At 37.0% G+C, this 24,265-nt stretch overlaps 1 protein-coding gene across 8 annotated transcripts in view; it reads right to left on the reverse strand.

Moving 5' to 3' along the window:
* The window catches only part of AFG2A (AFG2 AAA ATPase homolog A), a 327,373-nt gene that overhangs the window by 280,885 nt on the left and 22,223 nt on the right, over positions 1-24,265 (reverse strand). For all 8 annotated transcript variants that reach the window (XM_004474658.3, XM_071214813.1, XM_071214823.1 and 5 more), the window contains exon 10: positions 8,005-8,159. In XM_004474658.3, the coding sequence (XP_004474715.2) occupies positions 8,005-8,159 (155 nt within the window). The remainder of the gene's footprint in view (positions 1-8,004; positions 8,160-24,265) is intronic.

Raw genomic sequence — 24,265 nt, forward strand, 5'->3', positions numbered from 1 at the left:
TAACTTATGCTTTATGGCTTGGTATCTGTAAGCTCCTACCCCAAATATAAAAACCAACCAATTTCTGGTATTTTGAATCAGCACCCCTTTGGCTGACCAATACAGAGATAAAGCAGCAGAAGGAGTAGAAGTGGCAAGTGTGCAAGACAGGAAAAAGAGGAGACAAGAGTTAGGAGTATACCAGTGTGTGTGGTCAGAACTAGTGAAAAATATTGCTAACATAAAAGTGTACAAGGAGTATCATATACCTTGCATTACTTTTTCTATCACAGATCTGTCAAATAGTTGGATTATAAATTGAAACAACATCCTCTGATCTCCTTGGATGGGTGATTGACAACAAATATTTTTGCATAAATAGCAAGGAAAACACTCTCCTGGCAAGACTGACCAAAGGGGCACTCCATATTTTTTATTAAATATAAGTAAAGAGAGAAATCCCCTCTCTATCAGAAAATTAGGCAAACTCAAGTAAGCAATTTTCAGAATTAGCTCAGATTCTGTGTCCTAATATATAACCTAGAAAGGAAGCTCCCACATGGGGAATGATAACCAATGTTTCTCAGGGAACCATGATGTTGAGGGCAAAGACTGCTATTAATCTTTGGCTTGAGGGCAAGAGGAATGAGGAGAAAGACATGATAAAGATTAAAGGAGATACGAGAAAAGAGTCCTTAAAACTCAGTCTTAATGAGCAATAGTTAGACACAGAACAAAAGATTTTACCTTATCCATGGCTACCAAGTGTGCTGCAGGTAGTATCTATAGGTATAAATACTAGAGAGACAGGACCAACGAGGGAGCCCAGGTCTGAAACATGCCACAAGAAAATCCTGGAGGAAGTAGCTGTCCAGAGAAATTAAACATATATCCTAAGTTAGACACAGACTGAGCTGAATAAGATAGATGAAGCAAGTCTCAGAGAACTAAGCAAGCCTAGGTGGTTAGATCAGAGAGGAAAAATTGATTATCTAGGATAGAGGTTGTCTAACTGTGCCTTCTTTCATACTTTCTGATAAGTATGTGGGCATATGCATTATGGGCGTATACTTATAATGAATGTGCAAACCATATAATTCAATATCAAATATCCATTCATTTACTTACTCATTTTTTCATTCTTTATTCACTCAGATATGTTCATTTCACTGCACAGTTACTATGTTTTGAGTGTTTTGCCAGGCTTTAGGAATACAACAAAGAATAAGACTGACACCGTCTCAGCTCCATGGCACTTACAGTTTGGACAGGTAGGCAGACATTAAACAAATACATTAATAATTATTTAGGCACAAGAAAAATTATAAAGGCTGCTGTAACAGCATTATAATAGGACTGGAGGGTCCTGAAGGGTCAAGAAAGAAACAGAGGCGTGAAGGACAAGTGGGCATTAGGCAAGTAAAGAGGATGAATGAGACTGTTTCTTTGGGGGTCACAAATAATGGAGTTAGGTCATCTTGGAAAAGGAAGAAATGTATGAGAATACCGGCAGAATCACACTGAAAGACCAGACTGAGTTTACTCCAGATTCTAATCTAATAATTAGACCCATCTTCACTTCCCTAAGCTCTGACATGAGTGATTCCTGTTCTCCTACCTATATTCCTTTCCCTGGTTATCCCCAGAAAAATCTGAGATTATGTATATCAGAGATTGAAATGAAGAAGGCTGCACAGTAGTTAAACACAGATAATAAAAGCCAATGGGAACAAATTTTGTACCTAAGTAGTACATCAAGCTAATAGCCTGTTAAGTATTCCTGAAAGAGTGGGGGATTTAAAAATTAGGTAATTAAAGGTTTAAAATTAATTATTATACCTTGATAGGCTGTGATGAGAATGGCACTTCCTCTCTGTGGTCTCCCTCTCAAAAACCCATAAACCCAATCTAACCATAAGAAAAACATCAATCAAACTCAAACATTGTACGAAAGATCTGAGCAGTACATCTAAAAACTGTCAAGGTCATCAAAACCAAGAAAAGACTCAAACTGTTACAGCCTAAAAAATTCTAAAGAAACAATGAAGACTAAATGCAATGTTAATATCCTAGATGGGAACTGACAAAGGGCATTAAGGATAAGCTAATGAAATCCAAATAAAGCATGGAGCTTAGTAGGTAGATAGTGTACAGGAAAGATTAACACAGAAGGCCTGGTTTGCTCAAACCCTGCACATTCAAAAGAACAGCCTGTCTTCAGGACTGGCCTTTGGCCAACTATTGGGAGGTATTCTCTGAGTCCTTGGAATATTTTGTATTATTAGAGGGTTTTTGTATGCCTAAAGCCTTTTAGCCAAGCTATACCAATTTGACAAGATAAGCTTCTCCTGCCAATGTGGCTTACGGTACATGCCAGTTCTGGCTCTGGACTGGGGGAAAGGGAGGGCAGTTGCTGAGAAGCTGAGGTCAGTCACACAGGCATTACATACACATGTGACTGACCTTGGAAACCAAGGCTCAGGTGAGCTTCCCTGGTACCAACACTTCAAATGTGTTATCACACATCTTTGCTGAGAGAACTAATAATATTCCATGTGACTCCACTGGGAGGGGACACCTGGAAGTTTGCACCTGGTTTTCCCTGGACTTTGGACTATGTGCCTATATCCTTTAGTGATATTGATTTGTATCCTTTCACTTTAATAAAGCATAACTGAGGGCCTGTAAGTCTATCTAGTGAAACATCAATCCAAGGTTGGTCTTGGGGACAACTAACAAGATTAGATCAATGAATGACAGATAGGCAAAAAGATAGGTAGGTAGGTAGGTAGGGGGTGAGAGAGAGAGAAAGAGAGAGAGAGAAGATGCAAATTACCAATAATAGTAATGAACAAGCAGACATCACCAATAATCCTGCATACATTACAAAGATAATACGGGAATACTATGAACAACCCTATGCCTAAACTCAACAACAAAGGTGACATAGACCAACTCCTTTAAAGATACAAACTACCAAAACTCATTCAAGAAAAACTATACAGCCTGAATAGTAGTATAATTATTACAGAAATTAAATTTGTACTTAAACCTTCCAAATAATGAAAATTTCAGGTCCTACGTTATCCCAGTGGAGAATATTTAGGGGAGAAATATTATTAATTCTACACAATTTCTTCCAATAAATTCAAGAAGTGGGAGCACTTCCCTACTTATTCTGTAAGCCAAAATCAGTCAAAAACATCACAAGAAACTTGCAGAGCAATATCTCTCATTAATATAGGTGCAAATATCCTCAACAAAGTATTAGCAACAGCAATATAAAAAAAGGATCCTATATCACTACCAAGTAGAGCTCATTCCAGTAACACAAGATTGATTCAAAAGTTGAAAAATAACCAGTGCAATTCACCATAGTAACAGGCTAAAGAAGAAAACTCATACAACCATAACAATAATGCAGAAAAAACATCCATCAAAATTCATCATCCATGCATGAAAAAAACTCTCAGAAAACTAGGAAAGATAAAACGTTAAGTTATTAATGCTGGGTGAGAAAACTGGAATGTCACAAAGCATATTAGCATATTCAAATACTCTAAGAATTCCTACAATAAAGAAATACATTTGACTTTCTTTTTTTTTATTTCTCTCCCCTTCCCCCTCATTGTCTGCTCTCTGTGTGGATTCACTGTGTTCTTCTGTGTCCACTTGCATTCTTGTCATGCAGCACTGGGAAACTGTGTCACTTTTTTGTTGTTGTTGTGCCATCTTGCTGCATCAGCTCTCCGTATGTGCAGCGCCACTCCTGGGCGTCTGCGATTTTTTCATGCGGGGCAGCTCTCCTTGCAGGGCACACTCCTTGCGCGTGGGGCATCCCTACGTGGGGACACCCCTGCATGACACAGCACTTCTTGCGTGCAGCAGCACTGCACGTGGGCCAGTTCACCACATGGGTCAGGAGGCCCTGGGTATTGAAGCCTGGACCCTCCATATGGTAGGTGGATGCTCTATCAGTTGAGCCACAACCGCTCCCCCATTTGACTTTAAATGTCACTGTAACTGTCGATTCAGAAGTCCAAACAAAGGAAACATTACAGTGGCTGGCACTGTTTGTCTCCTACTAAAATTAATAAACATTATATTATACTATACTATATTATGTTAAACTAAATTCATTTTATTATATTGTACTATATTTAATAATAAAAAGTAAATAATATTTGACATTTCCATCTTAGAACATTTCTTTCAAATTTAAGTATAACTTGGCAAGAGTGATTTGGAAGTTTTAACTTAACACCCTAAAATCTTTCCTCAAAAGATGTTAACTACACAAATTATTAAAAAAAAAAAAATTGCTCACAATTTATAGCTGCTTAAAGCAAGTTTTCTATAGCAAAGTAAGTATTTAATCTCTGAAGGAATAAATTGGAGCTGCCGCTATTTTTGTAGATATATAACAGCCAGAGATCAGAAATCTAAAGTTTAAGAGTCCAATTACAGAAATGTTGACTCTTCAGGAAATTTTTTCTCTCAATTTTTACAATCTGAAGCAAGCATAAAAAGCAGGGTATGAGTACTTTCACAAGCACTAATCACCCCACAGAGCTCCCGAGTCCATGGACTCAGGCCAAATAAGAAAATGGCAAATGGCAAAAGTCCATGGATTGCAAATACTGTATCAAAGAATATAAAGGAAAAAAATCTTTCTTCAGAGAAAGTTAAAATGTAGTTGTAGTACCACTTTCTGAGGTGAATAAATCAGCTCAGCAATTCTAAGAGTAGACACTATTTAAATACATGCTCCATTGGCAGTAACTTAAAAGTTAAAACCTTACTGTACATTCCTTTAATTACTAAACTTTTTTAGAAACTAAAGTGTTTTAGTTGGTATAAAGTGGTTTACAACCCTATACTCAAAATTTTCATGAGGCATATAAATGATTAGGTACCCACTTAACCTATTACATTATGCAACAGTAGCTGATAAAATACAGATAAATACTGCAAATAAAAGTATTCATACCAATGTATCCAAAATTTAGACCATAATCCACCTCATAAGTTTCCACTAGCCCAATTATTTAATATCCCATAATTTCATTTGTTAAATTATATTCAGTAAATTTGCACGTTCTGCTACAAAACTTATGAAAACCCCAAGTTAAACTGCATGTTCAACAGTCAATTTTAAATGTTTCTGAAAGAATCCAAAACTATATTGAGTAGCCTAAACTAGCAGCCTGTCCTTGGGATACTCCTATTTCTAAGGTAACATTTCCCAGCCTAAATACACAAAATAATTGTGTTCTGTAAGATGTCTTCTGAATCACTTAGTTTTTGAAACTAATACCCCAAAATTTAGTAACTTAAATCAACATTTATTATTTCTCAAAATTCTGTAGGCAGAGAGTTCTTCAAGTTGTGTGTATCAATAATTTCACTGATGTTGGTCAATGTGATCAACAATTTAGCGAACTGAGGTTGGGGTGTGATGGTCTAGTATGGCATCACTTCCATACCTGGCAACCGGCAGTATCATTGAACTGAAGAGATCTCTGCTGAGAAGGCTCATCTCAGTTCCACCTGCAATAAGCTAACACAGATTTCATAACATAGCAGGGTTTCAAAGAGCAGCAAGAGAAGGCAAGCCTCATCACTTTTCAAGCCTGCTTATATCATGATTGCTAATATTTCATAGGTCAAGACAAGTTATATGGTCTATCCTAGATTCAAAGAGTGGAGAAATTGACTCCATCTCTTTTATGGTAGGAGCTACAAAATTACAAAGTAAAAGGGTAGGCATACAGGAATAGGAAGAAAGTGTGGCCACTTTTTTGCAATCTACTACAGTGCAAAATGCAAAAAGTCTCTGCTTCACATGGTCCCTGGTCAAATAAATTTCCATAACAGCTCTCTTTTGACAGTTCAAAATGCATGTCAGCATATTAAAAGACTAAGAAGTTCTGCAGCAAAGACACAAAACCAACTTTATCTAAACCAACATTTCACAAACTTATCTGACTACAGAACACTTACTTTCAATGAATACAGTCCCTTTTAAAAATGAAATCGAATTCATATAGTTTCTTCCATACTACATCACTCCCACATAATCTACTCTATTTTTTTTAAATGTCTTTTCAGTCTTTGTTTTTCTAGGCTTACAATAATTAAAAAACAGTCAATCACAAAGCACTGTGGATACTTAATGCCTGTACAAAATGGGGCAAAAGAAGCCTGACTGTCTAATAATGCTCTGTTTTCAAATAATTGCAATATTAGAACTTTTGGAAGAGGACTGCCCCAAAACTAAAAAAGAAATGGGGCAATATAATAGACACAGTGGGAAAAGAACACTCACAAACATCCATTTTTCCATCAGAGGTTTTTCTAACAACTGAAAAAGCACTCTATATTTTCCCCAATCCATACCAAGACATAGCCATTTCTCCTTATGATCAAGTCAAGCCTAATGGACCATCTATTATGTAACATACTACAGGAAACACTGCCAATACTTCATTTCAATATTCATTTTCTAGAAATACTAATGTATACAAAGAAAACTATGAGAACTTTTTTTCCCAAATGTCTTTTAGAGATTTTATTTAAACAAATGTCAGGTCCATGTGGGTCATGGAGGACAAATCCACACATGAAAGGCAGGTTCTCTTGCCCTCGTGGTGACTCACCTGAGAACTGTGCAAAGACTGTTACTGATGAAGTGCATGTAAAATAGCCCAAGAAAATATTAAGCATTATTACCTTATAACAAGATTTTTTTTGTTCTAAAATTAGCTCAATTGATATTTTCTTATAAAACGAAAATTGCAATTACCATACAACCCAAAGTTACACTCCTGGGTGTTTATTTCAGAAAAATGAAAATTTATATTCACACAAAAATCTATACCTAAATATTCATAGTAGCTTTATTCATAACAACCAAAAACTAGAAACAGCCCATAAAAACCATTCAACAGGTAAACGATTAGTCAAACTGCTCCATACATTCTAGGGAATACTACTCAGCAATAAAAAGGAACAAACTATTGATACAAACAACTTGGATGACTCTCCAATTATGCTCAGTGGAAAAGCTAATTCCAAAAGGTTACATGCTATATGAGTCCATTTATATATTTTTAAAATGACAAAACTTTAGAAATGAGGGCAGGAACAAAGTGGGTATTGCTACAAAGCAGAAATACGGGATCCTTGTGGTGATGCAACTGTTTAGCACCTTGACTGTAGTGGCAGACACACACACCTACACAAACTGTATAAATTGTGACAAACTGCATAGAACTAAATACACACACACAAATGAGTGTACAGTAATACTGGAGAGAGAAGCGGACTTGGCCCAGTGGACAGGGCGTCTGTCTACCACATGGGAGGTCCACTGTTCAAACCTGGGCCTCCTTGACCCATGTGGAGTTGGCCCATGCACAATGCTGATGCGCGCAGGGAGTGCCGTGCAATGCAGGGGTGTCCCCCGTGTAGGGGAGCTCCACATAAAAGGAGTGCGCCCCGCAAGGAGAGCTGCCCAGTGCGAAAGAAAGTGCAGCCTGCCCAAGAATGGCGCCACACACACGGACAGCTGACACAGCAAGATGACACAACAAAAAGAAACACAGATTCCCGGGGCCATTGATAAGGATACAAGTGGTCACAGAAGAACACACAGCAAATGGACACAGAGAGCAGACAAGTGGGGAGGGGAGGTAACAGGAGAGAAATAAATAAAAAATAAATCTTTAAAAAAAAAAGTAACACTGGAGATATCACAATAAGATAGGTGGATTATGGCAATATCACTATACTGGGTGTGATATTGTACTATACTTTCATAAGATGTTAACATGGGAGGAAACCAGGTAAAGTACACATAGAGTAGCCCTGTATTATGTCTTCCAACTGCACGTAAACCTACAACTACCTCAGTAAAATTTTCAATAATTATTTTAAAAAGTTTACCCTGAAAGGCAGGCCCCCTTATATATCAGTATCAGAGTTTTAATTCAGTGTAGCAACTATGGGGAACAAATGACTTACATTTGGGACATCAATTGCCACCTCCCTCATAGCACTGGGTGTGATGTCATTCATTCCCTGCAGGAAATCACTCAGGGTAATCTTCACCAACCCAGCAAGCTTGCTGTCAGGAAGATTAGGTTGTTTCTTAAGGCCTCTCCTCAAGGCGCAGAGAGCTACAAAGAAGAAAAGTAACACAAGATTTATCTTTTACCTCCATAAATAAAGACTAAATCATCACCAATAAAATTAATAATAAAAATACCCAAGCCCCATTCATACTATAGCATTTCAAAAGCTGTATGCTTATATGGGGGAGAGAAAAGAAGAGGGAAGACTGGGGACAGATGAAAACAAAAACCTGAATGTTTAGTTTTGACAGGGAAAATAAGACAAGCTAACATTAAATATGAGAAGAAAGACATTTTACAAACACAAAATAGAACTCACAAAACAACATCCATAAGAAAAAAAAAGGTTTATCAAAATAATTTATTTGGGTAATGTCTTTTTTTTTTTTTAATTTCTCTCCCCTTCCCCCCACCAGTTGTCTGTTCTCTGTGTCTATCTGCTGCGTCTTCTTTGTCCGCTTCTGTTGTTGTCAGCGTCACAGAAATCTGTGTTTCTTTTTGTTGCGTCATTTGGTTGTGTCAGCTCTCCATGTGTGAGGTGCCATTCCTGGGCAGGCTACACTTTCTTTCACGCTGAGCGGCTCTCCTTACAGGGCACACTCCTTGCAGATGGGGCTCCCCTACGTGGGGACACCCCTGCGTGGCATGGCACTCCTTGCACGCAACAGCACTGCGTGTGGGTCAGCTCCACACGGGTCAAGGAGGCCCAGGGTTTGAACCGCGACCTCCCATGTGGCAGACGAACGCCCTAACCGCTGGGCCAACTCCGCTTCCTGGGTAATGTCTTTTAAAAGAATAAAATGTGAAAATAACAAGCCTATTGTCCCTGCCCTTTTTGTTAAAGCATTCAAACCAGAGCCACAAGTTTTGTAAGGTGTTAGCATAACATCTGAAAGGAAATATTGAGCTGGCAGTTGAAAATGTGGTTTTGGAACTCCAAAGACAGAGATTTAGACTTAAAGAGTTACATGGATACATATTAGATCTAATATTATAGGGAATGCAAGAGATTTATAAGGGGAGGGAAGTAGGGGATCAGGGATGGAGGAATGAGGACTGAAGGGTGATCTTAAGAAAGCCCAACATTTGGAGAGCATAAGAAGAAATGATGGTTTCAAAAAGAGAGAGAATATTCAGGAAGAGACAGGAGCAGAATTTAGAATAGCAAAATACTATAAGAGCCAAAAGGATGTTCAACCAAGTCAAATTCAGAGAGATGCAAAACAACTTGAAAATCATGTGGATCTGGAAAGGTGCTAAGCTCTTTGTTTTTACTATTTGCCTGTAGTTTATACACAGAGAGGACTGAATGTCCAAAGCCCATCAATCCCCACCACCAATACCAAGTTGCTACATTTAGAGCTCTTTGGAAATAAGGCAAAGACCTCTAGTCTGAAGGGCAGCAAAGTCCCTATGTGCTCATTTTAATAAGGTGCTACAGTTCTTCATTTCCAGTGCACAATGAAGCTTCACTTTGAAAAGTTTTAGTCTCAGAGACCTCAGCAGAAATCAAGTCTGAATGTCTCAACTTGCTCTGAGACACCAACTGGCTCTATTGCTTCTGAACCTCTTTTGTCCAAAACATTACAACTCAGTGAACTTTTACTACATTAGGATGATTCCATTTCATCTTTTTACATTTTTTACATATTTGAAATTTTATATAGAGACAGAAGCATTGATGCAAGGATAGCACACACAAACTTCCAAAAGTGGAGGGTTGGTTATCTTTTATTACTAAGAAAAACAGTTAATAGTACAAAGACACTCAAAAAACAAATTCATACTTCAAAAAACAGATCCATACTCATTTTTCTGGGAAAACTATCAGTGTAAGTTTAACATTCATGCAGGTCTCTAACATAGTAGGCTAACTGGGAAAAATAATTACACAGGAGGAAATTGAGAGTACATATAAAAATAAGACTATTTACTAGGGAAAATTCCTTCAGATATTTCCTCCTATCAAAAATCTGTCAGTGGGGCGTGGATGTAGCTCAGTGGTTGAATGCCTGCCTCCCATGTACAAGGCCCTGGGTTCAAACTCTGGTGCCTCCTTTAAAAAAAAATCTGTAAGTCACTTATTTAGGTCTATATTATAGTTTTTCTGCCTTTCAAAATGTTAAAAGAAAATTCTTCATGTCTCTCTATGTTATCTTGCAAGGAGAAGCACTAACTGCTTCTGTTTCCAGACAGACTTTTGAAGGATGTCTGTACATAGGTAAAGAGAGAGAGAAGTGTCTTCCTTGGAAGCAAAGGACAGATGGACTTACTGCCCTTTATAAAAGATTTTACTTCCCCAGGTTCAGGATTTTCCTCCTGCAATGTATCCTTGTTTGGGTCTTAGGTGTAACCCAGACCTCTTTGTGTGCTCTGTGAGAACTGAGGCTCAGGAAATCAGTATACATGCTGATACTCTGGCTACTTGTGTTGTTTTGAACAATCATCTATCCTTTGACTCTGACCCAAGAATACTGTTTTCAGCATCACTCAGAAACTTGTTTGTTCACAGACATAGTAATATATCAGACCCTTTACAGCTGCTGACACAAAAATAAAGAATGTTAAATTAGGTTGTCTAACACTGTCCAACATACTTAATAATTAAATGGACCAACAGAAAAAAAAAAAAGAGAGAAAACTTCAGTAATATAGTGCTGTTTTATTAAACAGCACCTTGTTGCCCTGAAAGAAGAGGAGCATGATTCTTCTTCATGTCCCAAATGACTATCTGGCAATACCTGTCATCATCTATCTCCCTTTCTCCTACTGCTCCTGGAACTTATGACCACATTATACCTGCCAAACAAAAAGCTAAAATGCCCTTCTCCCAGAAACCTCCCAGCCCAAGAGGGAAAAAACTAAAGATACTGGTAGGGGTTCCCCAAATACGTTCATGAGAAAAATATTACATTGAAGCCCATACCTCATAAGCTCACAATGGCTCAAAATATCTAATCAATTTTCAGGAGGATGCTCCATTTTGAACATGAGAAAATACCCAAAGATCACTAGATATCTAAAGTTTCTAACAAGAAATGTAAAGAACAAAACAAATAGAAAAAAAAAAAAGTAACTGGGAGAAACAGATGATTTAGGAATAATTTAATAAAGGAGATGTTGCCACCATGTGCACTGCCAAGTGATGAAAAAGTCAAGGACCCAAAGATTGCCAGGAGCCAGTCCCAGGATACCACAGTCTTCAGGAAGAAAGATCACCTTGTCGACACCTCAATTTTGAACTGCTCCTAACCTAAAAACTGTGAATCAATAAATTCCTGTTGTTTAAGCCAAACCATTGTGCAGTATTTGACACCAGATATTAAGACATACTATAAATCAGAGTACTAAAAACAGTGTAAGATAATCTAAGACTAGACAGACCACAATGGGATAAAAAAGTTCAGAAACAGATACACATATATAAATTTAACATGACAAATTTGTGAAAATGTATCACAAACCAGTGAGGAAGGGAGAGGCTATTTAGTAATAATAGAATAATGGGATAACAGACTCACTGAATGGAGAAATAGAAAACTGGATCAAGACCTAAATTACCATTTCATTGGTGAGTTTACCATTAAATGAATAGGACAAAATGTAGAAAAACATCCTTAAATAAAACTTCAGAAAGCACAAAACATGAGGCAGAAAAACCTAAAATGATTTGATAATCCATCTCAGGATATGGGAGAGAGAATGTCACAATAAACTTACTGATGGGCGATTTGAAATGATGGGCTTCAGACATCCCATATGAACTAAGTGACCACCTGATAGGTTACCACAAGATATTTTTCCTATCTCTCGTGCCTTCATTGTCTACCCAGATAATATCAATTCTCAATTGCCCATGGGCAGCAATAGCAATATGAGAACACTAACTTTGACTGGAAAATGCCATAGGAATCAAATTTGAGTCTAAGTGTTACAGGTCCAGGGCTGGACTGGTATATTCTATGTGTCAAAGTGAACTTTGAAAATGTAAGGAAGTATAATACATGAAAAACTTGGTGTTTGAATAATTCAATTTTGGACTTACTGTATCCAAAGGTAGACGATGCACATTTCACAACTGTTAAAGAAGGAAACTAGATGCTCACAAACATCTGAGATCTCCATAGCCTCGAGGTGGGGAGGAAACATGTAGATCTCCAAGTTTAGAATAAGAAATAGTAAGCATCTCTGTCCTCCTCTTCTCTCTTTCCTTTTCTGATAACATTTTTATTCTCACCCAGTCATTTTTCCCTTTCTTCCTCTTTTACTGTCTTCTTCACTTCTCTCTCTCCCCCTCTCTTGTCTTACCTCCTTCTTCCATCTACACTTCTTTTCTATCTCATCCCAAAACTTTTCTAGGCCTTATTTATGATTATTCAATAATTAATGAGATATAAAGATTCTTTAACATAAAGTAAAAACATACAGAATTAACAGAAGAAAAAAAAGGAAATGCATACCTGCTATATTCAGTAGAAGAATATAATAAAGAAACACATACCTGCTATATTCAGTGGAAGAATATAATAATTGACTATGGCTTAACCTCAAAGAAAAAATAATCATAGGAAAAAGCAAAAGGGATTTCTTCCAGTTATGGTAGAATAGCTTTTCAAAGATCAAAACTCCACTAAAGGGAAGCAGACTTGGCCCAACAGATAGGGTGTCCGCCTACCACATGGGAGGCCCAAGGTTCAAACCTAGGGCCTCCTAACCCATGTGATGAGCTGTCTCACACACAGTGCTGATGCGCACAGGAATGCCATGCCAAGCAGGGGTGTCCCCTGCGTAGGGCAGTTCCCCGCGCAAGGAGTACGCCCTGTAAGGAGAGCTGCCCAGAGCAAAAAAAAAAAAAAAACAACATAGCCTGCCCATGAATGGCGCCACACACACGGAGAGCTGACACAGCAAGATGACGCAACAAAATGAGACACAGAGTCCGGGTGCCAATGACAAAAATACAAGCAGACACAAGAAGAACACACGGCAAATGGACACAGAGCAGACAACTGGGGGAGGGGCGGGGAAGGAGAGAAATAAATCTTAAAAAAAAAAAAAAAACTCCATTAAAAAAAATAGGAGGAAAGGGACGAAAACTGCAAAATAAAATCTGTCTAAAGGCAGAGATCTACTAAGGCAGCTAGGATTTGAGGGGCCAGAATCCTGGAGATAAAGCAAGAACAGTGTGGTAGATTATATCCCAGTTTGGAAATGTTCTTGGTCTTGGTCTGCATTCTGGTGCGTGTGACCCATTGTAAATAGAATCTCCTGAAAACGTTACTTTAGTTAAAAGAGTCACCCAAATGAATCAGGCGAGGCTTTAAACTGGACTGTTAGATTCCTTTTTAAGCAGATTGAAATTCTGACAGAGAAAGAGAGAAAGCCACAGGAAGAAAGTAGAAGTCAACAGAAGCAGAAGAGGGAAGGGACTTGGCCCAGGGGTTAGGGCGTCCATCTATCACATGGGAGGTCTGCGGTTCAAACCCCAGGCCTCCTTGACCTGTGTGGAGCTGGCCCATGCGCAGCGCTGATGCGCTCAAGGAGTACCATGCCACGCAGGGGTGTCCCCCTTGTAGGGGAGCCCCAAGCGCAAGGAGTGCGCCCCATAAGGAGAGCCACCGAGCAAGAAAGAAAGTGCAGCCTGCCTAAGAATGGTGCCACCCACACGCAGAGCTGACACAAGATGATGCAACAAAAACAAACACAGATTCCCATGCTGCTGACAACAACAGAAGCGAACAAAGAAGAAGACACAGCAAACAGACACAGAGAACAGACAACCGGGGAGGGCAGGGGAAGGGGAGAGAAATCAATCAATCAATCAATCTTAAAAACAAACAAACAAACAAAAAACAGAAGAAGATAAAGAAGAGGATATTGCCATGTGATGGAAAAGCCGAGAACCAAATGCTGACCAACAGTGAGCCCCAGAATGCCCAGACTTTGGGTTTCAAGAAAGCACTGCTTTGCTGATACCTCAATTTTGGAATTCTAGCCTCAAAACTGTGAACCAGTAAGTTTCCACATACAACCTACTGTATGGTATTTGTTTTAGCAGATGTGAAACTAAGACACACAATGAACTAAGCCTAGCATTTCTCATATTTTTTCCCTTAAAACATTTGAAGATTTATAAGCATCTTAGGTCCAAATATAGCTAAGAAGCCAAGCAAAAAGAGATTAGAAAACTGAGTTGAGCATCCAGCATTCTCACAGGACTACAGGAGACAACATTTAAGGTTCAGTGTTAACAAAGCAATCACAATTTGAAGGGACTGATCTGTTAAGAAGGGAAGCACATAGAAGTGAAAGCAACATTTTTTCCCATTTTGTAAGTGCACAGAACTAAGAGGAAAAACAAAACAAAAAGCCGAGCAGAAAGCAAAATTGCTAAAAAGCTAAGAAGCTGAGCACTGTTTTTGGCACAATCACTCAATAGACAGGACAAAAACTGGAACTCAAAGTCCACCAAGCATGATGAGCCTTGGTAAATACTACTGCAGACTTCCAATGACCTAAGAAGGGTTATAACAAGGAGTAAGGGCAAATCAGAAAGAGTATTGATAGAAATTAAAACCCAGTATAGAATCTTCTCAATTCCACACTGAGTTAGGTTCTGCCCATAATCTAACCGCCCACTAGAAAGCAAAAGTTAATTCTTACTGAAGGAGAAAGTAACATCAGCCAAATCTCTAAAGCTCAACAATGTTTTATATATATTAATAATGTCTGAAATTTTTTAAGAAATTACAAAGCATGACATGTGACAAGCATGAAAAATGAAAAATGAAACCATAAAAAGGAGACCTACATACAGATATTGGAGTTATCATATATAGATTTTAAAATAATAAATATGTTCAGGAAAATATGGCTATTTCAGAAGATAACTCTATAACAAAAGAGGATGATAAGGAATTGGGACCTCAAAAATAAAATTACTAAAATTAAGATTTAATATATGGATTGAAAAACAACCAAATCGCTAATCAGGTTTGGAATCACTACAGGACGTTATTTATTAAGTTGCCTAGTAAGCAAAATATACCAGTATGTAGAATATGGATTGTGTGTATGACTTACTGTGTTCACAAAGAACATACATTTGCCAGAATATGTTTATACAAATGGCTAGATCTGGTATGGGGGGAAGAAGACAGAGTAAAAGAGAAAAGAATAGGAAATGAACAAGAACATTCTTTAAGTGATGCTATTCCTAAAATATTTATAAAAAATAGTTCTTAATAAGGGAACCAATACCCTATACCCTATACCAAACTACTCATTTCAGTTATAATTCATATAAGTAAATCAAATTTTAAATTAAAAGATATTATATGATGAAGCCACTGAGAAGATACATTCCTTAACCACAGATTACTCTTTCATTGCCACTTTTCTTTAATATTAATCCACGTATTCATTCAGTCAATAAATTCACTGAGAGGCTATAATATGTAATTTATTCATCAAATGTACTGAGTTCTTCTTATAGGCCAGGGGACGCACAAGAAAGCAAGACAGATGCATGTCTCACAGTGCTAACAGTCAAATGGGAAAGATTCGTAACAACAAGTAATTACTACAAATTGTGCCAAGTACAGTGACATGGAAAGAACAGTGGCACAGAAACATATGTCAGAGACATCTAACCTAGTTTAGGGAAGGATAGGTAACAGTTTAAAGCTAGACATACCTTGCAGAAGTCATTTAGTATATTCCCTTACTTCCAAGATGAAAAGAAACTTAAATGTGTCCAACTGAAAAAATGAGTTGATTTAATCAGAAAAAAGGAGGCTTGGAACTGAAGGGAAGCAGATTATTCCATGAAGAGGGAACAGACAGAGGGAAAAAAGGCCTAGAGACAAGAATGAGATTAGTGATTATGAGGCCGTGTGAAACACTCTGATATTTATATATAAGACAAAATCCCTGCCCTCAAAGAGTTCAGTCTTATAAATACGAATAAACATGTTTTAAATAAATCTAAATCCAACTCTATTAATTTGTTTAGGGATATGTGAAAACATAATGCATGGCAGATTGTGAAAAAAGGGGAAAATATGGAAGAGTTTACTGATTTGCTTAAACTGTAAAAATATAACAAGGAATTGTAGAGATTTGTCATAAGCCTCAAGATTCCTTCCAATTCTGAAGTTCTAAAGACTAGGCCCTACACAAAGGTGTATTATTTTGTACAACAAATGCTGTTCTTGAAAACAACATTTCAGTTGAAAGTCAGAATTCATATGAATTAAATATGTTAAAGCTTGCAAAAATAAAGGATCCCTATAGTTATCACATTAGTACAACCAACGCTCCATGGTTCTAAGTCTGCCAACAGCTCAAGGTGTAACTTTAAAACTTAGCCTCTCTGGCCTTCAATTATCTCATTTATTAAGTGAAAAGATTAAAATAAATTTTTTCTTATTATTTTTTCAGCTTTAAAATTCCACAATGCTAGGTTTAAATTATTGGACAACCATTTCTATTGAGACCATAGTAAAATCCATGCCAACAGATGAGATCTTTAAAATTATATTTATATCTATTTATAAACTAAAAGACAATTTAACTAGAGGAGCAAATGAACACATGCATAGCATCAACGAATATAGCTTAAAGAGGCAATCCATGACATTTCCATTCCTTAATAAATTGAAAGTTTATTTTAAAATGTAAATAAATACAGAAGCAATTCACTTTTACCATCCTAAGAAACAAAGCTTTGAAATGAAACACAGGTGTGTCTAATTAAGCAGTGACATTCTCTTTCATTATCTTATTTTCTGGTGCTCCCAAAAGTTTCAAGAATACAAAAACAAGAGCAGTAAGGGGAAGAAAAGGCAAAAGTGCTTCAGGCAAGCCTAATGTCAACACATTCCTTCCAGTGCAGGACATGTTTTCCCTTAAGCCCCATACCAATATCCAGATATAACCACTTCCAGACAAAAGCAGTTAGTCTAAATTTATATTCTTCAAAATCATCTTTTCCACAGTCATTTAACAACTATCATTTGCTCCATGAAGAAAGAATCCTATAATTTTATACTCAAAGCTTATTAAGTTACAATGCTGATATTTTTAGATTGGGTATTAAGTTCATTTATTAAAAACAAAGGATGAACTTATACTGATCACAGGAGTAATAATACTTTAGGGTACTTAATTATATGAAGAATAACATGAACCAAGAGCACCTGATTTGAGATTTGAGTTGTAAAAACTAGTATAACATTTCATGATATCCTCAAGCAAGGTCATATGAAGACCGAAGCAAGTATAACAAAATCTAAGCCTCCCTTTAAAAAGATGCTTTCCTCAAAATATCAGAACTCCAGAAAATTTCTCTTTTATTTAAGAGTCTTTATTTTCCCTGTACTCTGTGTAGACAAGGTGACAAATATGACTTGATATCACTGGAAGAGTCCATTTTTTACTGCTCTTTGATAAAAAAATAAAATCAGATTCTCTTCACAGATGGTATTGTGATTCTCTATATTACAAGTGACTGGTTTTAACTTATGATGATCACAAGAGCCAAGTCTATTCTGAATCCCTATGACTTTCAAATACTGCTTTTTAAAGTATAGCATTATAGAAGGCACTCTGATCTCAAGACCTGAATCTTGGCCCAAAGCTTATACCTCACTAACTGCTTGCACTTAGATATATCTTATAGTTTATCTCCTCATCTGTAAAAGAAGGGAGTGTACTAAATGAGTTCAGAGAGGGCCTTCTAGCTCTAAAACATTAACATGAATTAATTCACTTCACCAATCCTGGATTTCAATGAAACTTCCCTACAAATATAACTTTTAGTTTTAAATTTTAAATATCAACTTATTTACTTGCCTGGTTCTGGTTTAACAGCTCTATTAAAATGCTATCAGGGAGTAGGTATGGCTCAAGCAATTAGATGCCTGCCTCCCACATGGGAGGTCCCAGGTTCAGTTCCCAGTGCCTCTGAAAAGAAAAAACAAAACAGACAAGCACAAAAAAAAAGACGAGCAAAAAACAACAAGCAAAAACAAGAGAGCTATCTCAGGGGTGCAGAAAAAAGTGATTTTGCAGTCTTTAAAAAAAGAATGCTATCAGAGGAGAGATGTGGCTCAAGCAGTTGAGAGCCTGCTTCCCACATGGGATGTCCCAGGTTCGGTCCTCAGTAACTCCTAAAAACTAAACAAAAATAACAAAAAAAATAAACAACAATGACAAAAAAAAACAACAACTCGGGAGCTGATGTGGCACAATGGTTGCGTGCTGGCTTCCCACATAGAGGTTCTGAGTTCAACCCCTGGTCCCAGTACCGCAAAAAAAACAAACAAATGCTATCAGTGGGAAAGTGAAAGAGAAAAAAGTATAGTTGAAGGTGAGTGTGATTAGGGCACAATTTTTATGCCAAGAGAGGTTGAAGATTCATGGCTCAATAGACTAAAGCAGGGTGAATATAAGAAGAGATGAACCAGTGAAAATAGTGAAGGAACACAGTCTAATTTCGTTTTTAACCTCAGTTGTATAGCAAAGAGGTTAGAGAGGTTTAACTGTATTTTCATGCCTTTATGATGGAAGGTATAGAGACACTAAACAGAGCATTAGAACTGAGTATCAGAATAAAATTAGTCAAATAGATGGTGACTATTCTCCAAGGCCTTAAAAAAAAAAAAGCAGATTTATTTGGGAGCACATTCCAGAATACATGTTAACATATAATTTACAACAAGGATTCTACAGTCAAATATGTTTGGAGAAAAACTGGGATAAACAGTGAAAACCTTTTTTACAACCGTACTCAGTGCTTTAGTAAACTACTGTGCACTGAGGATTACTACATAGGAGAGATATTATGCACTATTTTCAAGCTTAGCTGAAAAAAAAAAACATTCTCTTTTCACAAAGCAATTCTCTCCTCAGGACTAGTTTCTACAGATCACTCTTTAGAAACAATGGCTTGCAGAGATTCCTCAGTGTACTAGACACTAAACCTTAAAAAAAAAAGTTACATAGACACACTCACATGTGCTTGCATACTATATAAAAAATTTTTTAACTCTTTGATTCTTTATCCTTCTCTATTTGTATCGTCTCTTCTTCACCGCCTAGTTTCATTGAAAAGTAACTGACAATCACTCTCTCTGTTACATCGACTTTCAATCATCCCTCAACTTATTGCAATCTTACTGGTCACAGGACCCCACTAGAAATACTCTTCTCAAAGGCCCCAGTAAACTCCCAGGTACAATCCAAGCACATGATATCACTGTGGTCTACCACACAGTCATTAACGGTTCCACTATTTATTACCTGTGTGATGTGGGGCAAGTTCCTTAACCTCTCTGACCTCAGCTGCTGTGAGGAAGAGATGCCTTGATACATGTAAGGCACTTTAAACAATGCCAGACATGCAGCAAGTACCCAATTAGTAGTAACTAAAACTACTTTCATTTCTATTTACTCCTCCCTGAAAAACTACCCTCATTTGAGTCACCACTCTCTGTGTTTTTTTACTTAATCTTTTTACACCTCCCAGCCACTGAACGGTGGTGTGTACCACGACCTGTCTCTCCTCATTAGCATTCTGAAACCTCCTAATCATTCACACAATACTCAGCATGCCTTATTGTAATTACCTACTAAACTACCGTACTTCCTAGTACATCTTGAGAGGGTCCTTGTCTGTCTTACTCACTGAGGTAGCCCCAGCACCTATTTCAGTGCCTGGTCAATAAATGAATGAATGACTGAGCTCTCAATGATTTCATAAATCTCAATGTATTCATTCAGCATCTAACACCTGATGACTAGTCCAGACCTCTACTCATCTCCAAACAAACAATTCAAAGTTCAAAGACAATGTGAAGAATAAAAAGAGGGTTGGAGGTGGGAGAAGAGTAGGCAGGAAAAGGATACTGCAATAGTCCAAACAATGGCTGATGATGGCTTGGACTATGGTAGTAACAACAGAAAGGGTTGAGTTTTTTTTTTTTAAATGTTCAGATTCTAAATAAATTTTGAAAATAGAACTGGCAGAACTGATAGCATTTGATAAGGAAAAATAAAGGAAAAAGAAATCAAGTATAATATTTAAAAATGACTTTTATTAATAGACTAGTTGTGTTTCTGTTTGTTTTAATTTTAAAACTTTACTCAAGTTTTATACTTTTAAAATGTTGGCAAGACAACCCAAAAAGTTTCCACTAGCAAAGTAAACAATAAATGTCACTTAAGAGTTTAAACAGAATCAGAACAGCCACCTGTTTTTCAGAAACAATCCATTCAGCTCTAGTCATTTCAACTTAGCAGCAAAAAATAATACAATACCCACTTCACAGACAAAAAAAAGTTCACCTCTTATAAAATGGATTAAAGAGATAATTGTAATATATAACAATTTGTATAATTCATTACATTTACTACTTTTGTTTCTCTACAGCAGCCCTACAGTGGACTGACATGGTAGGAAGGAGAAAGAGACAGTGACTCTGCCTATGTATGACACAACAGCTCCCAAGTTCAGCAAGAAAATCTGTCAGAGAGAGTCCCCCACAATGAGCAAAATCTATCTCGTCTGTATCATCTTTTTTTTTTTTAAGATTTATTTATTTCTCCTCCCTGCCCCCGCCCCCACAGTTCCCCCTGTTGTCTGCTCTCTGTGTCCATTCGCTGTGTGTTCTTCTGTGTCTGCTAGTATTCTCATTGAGCAGCTCTGGGAACCGATCCTGGGACCTTCCCGAGTGGGAGAGAGACGATTACTCTCTTGCACCACCTCAACTCCCTGTTCTGCCACGTTTTATTTTCTCTCCTCTGTGTCTCCTGTTGCATCATCTTGATGCACCAGCTCTCAGTGTTGGCAGGCAGTCCTGCGCAGAGCAGCTTTCCCATGCTGGGCAGCATTCTCATGCAGGGGGCACTCCTGTGCAGGGAAGCATTCCAGCATGGGCCGGTACTCCACTTGGCCCAGCTCACCACGTGGGCCAGCTTGCCCTCACCAGGAGGCCCTGGGCATCAAACCCTGGACCTCCTATATGGTAGGCAGGAGCCCAACTGACCGAGCCACATCCATTTCCCTGTATCTTCTTAACATTGCTCAGGATTTTTATTGATTTTTTCCAGATTCAGTAAAAATCACTACTCTAGCAAGAAGAAGAATTCTGCCAGATTTCCTTGATATCCCTTGTACTAGTATAACCAAGAACACTTCATAAAATTTCAGGAACATGGCCAAAGATCAAATAAGCATCTACCACAGAAATGCAAAAACAAACTAAACACATAAAATTTTAAAAACATGTTTAAATAGCATATCAGAGGCAAAGAAAGAGGGCATATATGAACCATGACCACTGCTGAATTTTTTAACCGTAATTTTAAAAATTGTTATTTCTATTTAATAGATAAGCAAACAGATCTCAAGAGATTAGGTGGCCTACTCAATGTCTCTCAACTAATCAAGGATAATGCTAGCTGTTAAATCTAGAGCTCACAGCAAGCTTTCCATTATACTTTACTATCTCCCTGTACTGTATTTTAAAAATACTTAATTTTCACAGAATCAATAATTTAATTTTGAAAACTAATTTAGAAAAACACTGGCAGAATTCAAAAAAATGGTAAAAATATTGTAAAGAGAATCTTTCATAAAAGCTGAACTGTTGTGTATTTTGTGCATAGTGATTCTTCATAAATTCCTGTTGAAATAAGCTGGCCAGGTGGAGGGGAGGTGGTAGGTGGGACTAACAAACTATAAATATCTCAGAACTATGGTACAAGACAGAAAATTTTCCATCTCAAAAAAAGTTATGTCATTGTAATTAGATTCAGTACCATTACTAGACATATTTAAGTGCCAGAATGACAAAATCATTGTTTAAATAAGAATTCTAATACTTCCTGTTCTGTGATGCTCTTATCAAGGCCCAAGTATGTGGTATCAATTTGCTGAAATGATGTGTACTCAACAAGGATGCTAAAGATAAATTCTAAGAGATGCAAAGCAAATACTTCCTCTCACTGTAAACAAAACGACCAAGTTCACTTCTTGAAGAAATCAAGTTCTATTTATATTCAGTCTTCTGAAATGGCACAGGCAGCCTTAGAAGGACAGGTTTATAATAAATCCCTATGTTTGGAAAACATTGTTGCTAAGCATCTTCTAACATTCTGCAAAGTTTACATAATTCACGTCTCTGCTTCATAATTAACATTTCATGTCTTCAAAAAAAAGTACAGTGTGCTTATCTATGTAAATTTAAAACATTATAAATTGAGAGAATTAATAAAAGGCTATGAAGCTAATTAATTAGAAAGGCAGTCTAATCCTAGGAGGAATATAAACATAGACATTAAATGTCAGGATGTGTCAGAGGCTAGCTTTGAAACAGCTAGTCCACTTCAGATTAAACATTTCAAAATACAGCTGCTCTTGCTTAAAAAAGTGAACTACGAAACATTAGGCCTTTGGACAAATCAGGACACAGCAAACCACACTCCTGGACCAAAAATCAATTACTAAAGAACATAAAACATTTGACACACTCAATTATCAAAGCACTGAAGCACTGTATCTGCTCAGATAATAGGAGATGCATGTATTGAAGAAAACACTAATGTATTCATTTCCAAATTTCATATTCATTATAGAGACATAGTTAAAAGATATGATTAGCCATCATGGAAATGCAAATCAAAACCATAATAAGATACCACTTCATGCCTTGTAGTAGCTATTACTAGTATGGCCATCACTAAAAAAAAAAAAAAAAAAAAAAAATCAGAAAATAACTGTGTTGGTGAGGCTGTGGGGAAATTGGAATCTTTGTGTATTGCTGGTGGGAATGAAAAATGGTGCTGCCATGTGGAAAACAATTTGTTAATTCCTAAAAAAGTTATTAAACATAGAATTAAATATGACCTGGCAATTCCACTTGTAGGTAAACACCCCAAAAAACTAAAAACAGGGACTCAAACTGATACTTCTATGCCAATGCTCACAACAGCATATTACAATAGCCAAAGGGTGGAAAATGCAAGTGTCCACTGACAGATGAGTAGATTAACTAAATGTGGTATATCCATAAAATGGAATCTTATTCAACCATAAAAAGAGAATGAAGTTCTGATACATGCTTCATCATGGATGAACCCTGCAAACATTATTCTAAGTGAATTAAGCTAGACACAGAAGGACAAATATTGTATGATTCCATTTACACATGAAATTTCTAGAATAAGCAAATTCATAGAGATAGAAAGTAGATTAGAGGTTGCCAGGGACTGGGGGGTCAGAGGCAGGGAGATGGAGAGCTAATGTTTAATTAGTACAGAATTTCTATTTGGGAGTGGTGAAAAAGTTTTGGTAATGGATGGTGGTGGTGATGACACAGCACCGTGAAGGTGATTGATGCCACTGAATTATATACTTGAAAATGCTGAAGTGGCAAATTTTATGTTATATGTGTGTTACCATAATTTTTAAAATAAGCTAATTTTAAGAGATATGAAAAACATTTAGTTACTCTGGAATAAAAGATAGAAGTTGAGAGCAAACAAACTGTAAAAGATAGAGTATCACTTACAAACTTTGGAATTTAGTCTTCTGACCTCTCAAAAAACATGTATAAACTACATATTTATTATAGGGATTTTGATCATTTTTGTTAGCACCCCACAAAACAATATCCTTTATATTACAAAAATAATCAGGACACACTTATGTACTATGAAATTCTGAATCACTCCAATTCATGCTTTACCAAAATCCATGCACCACTTTTGTTTAAAAGGGGGCCTCTTCCCATAGCAGAGAGCACTCCAAGTTGGAGGAGGAAAACCATCAGACCAACAAAACAGAAAAAGTACAGCAGAAAGAACACACAAGTTCACAAATCATAGGCAAAGAAATGTTATAAGAAAAACATGTTTATATTCTTTTTAGTATTTTGAACTGTTTCCTTCATTGTGGGTTTTCTGTCTTTCAGAATAATTTGCCATTTTTAAGTTTTACTCAGAACCACACTACATCCTGCTACATAAAGTTGGAAACTCATTTTCTTCTGCATTGGGAAAGTTAAATGTCACCGTTTAGAATAGTACATTACTATCACATAAAAACTTGGAAAATAAATTGAAAACTGTTAGAGGCAGCCAGAGAA

This window comes from Dasypus novemcinctus, chromosome 1 (assembly GCF_030445035.2).
Source record: "Dasypus novemcinctus isolate mDasNov1 chromosome 1, mDasNov1.1.hap2, whole genome shotgun sequence".
NCBI classification, from domain to species: Eukaryota; Metazoa; Chordata; class Mammalia; order Cingulata; family Dasypodidae; genus Dasypus; species Dasypus novemcinctus.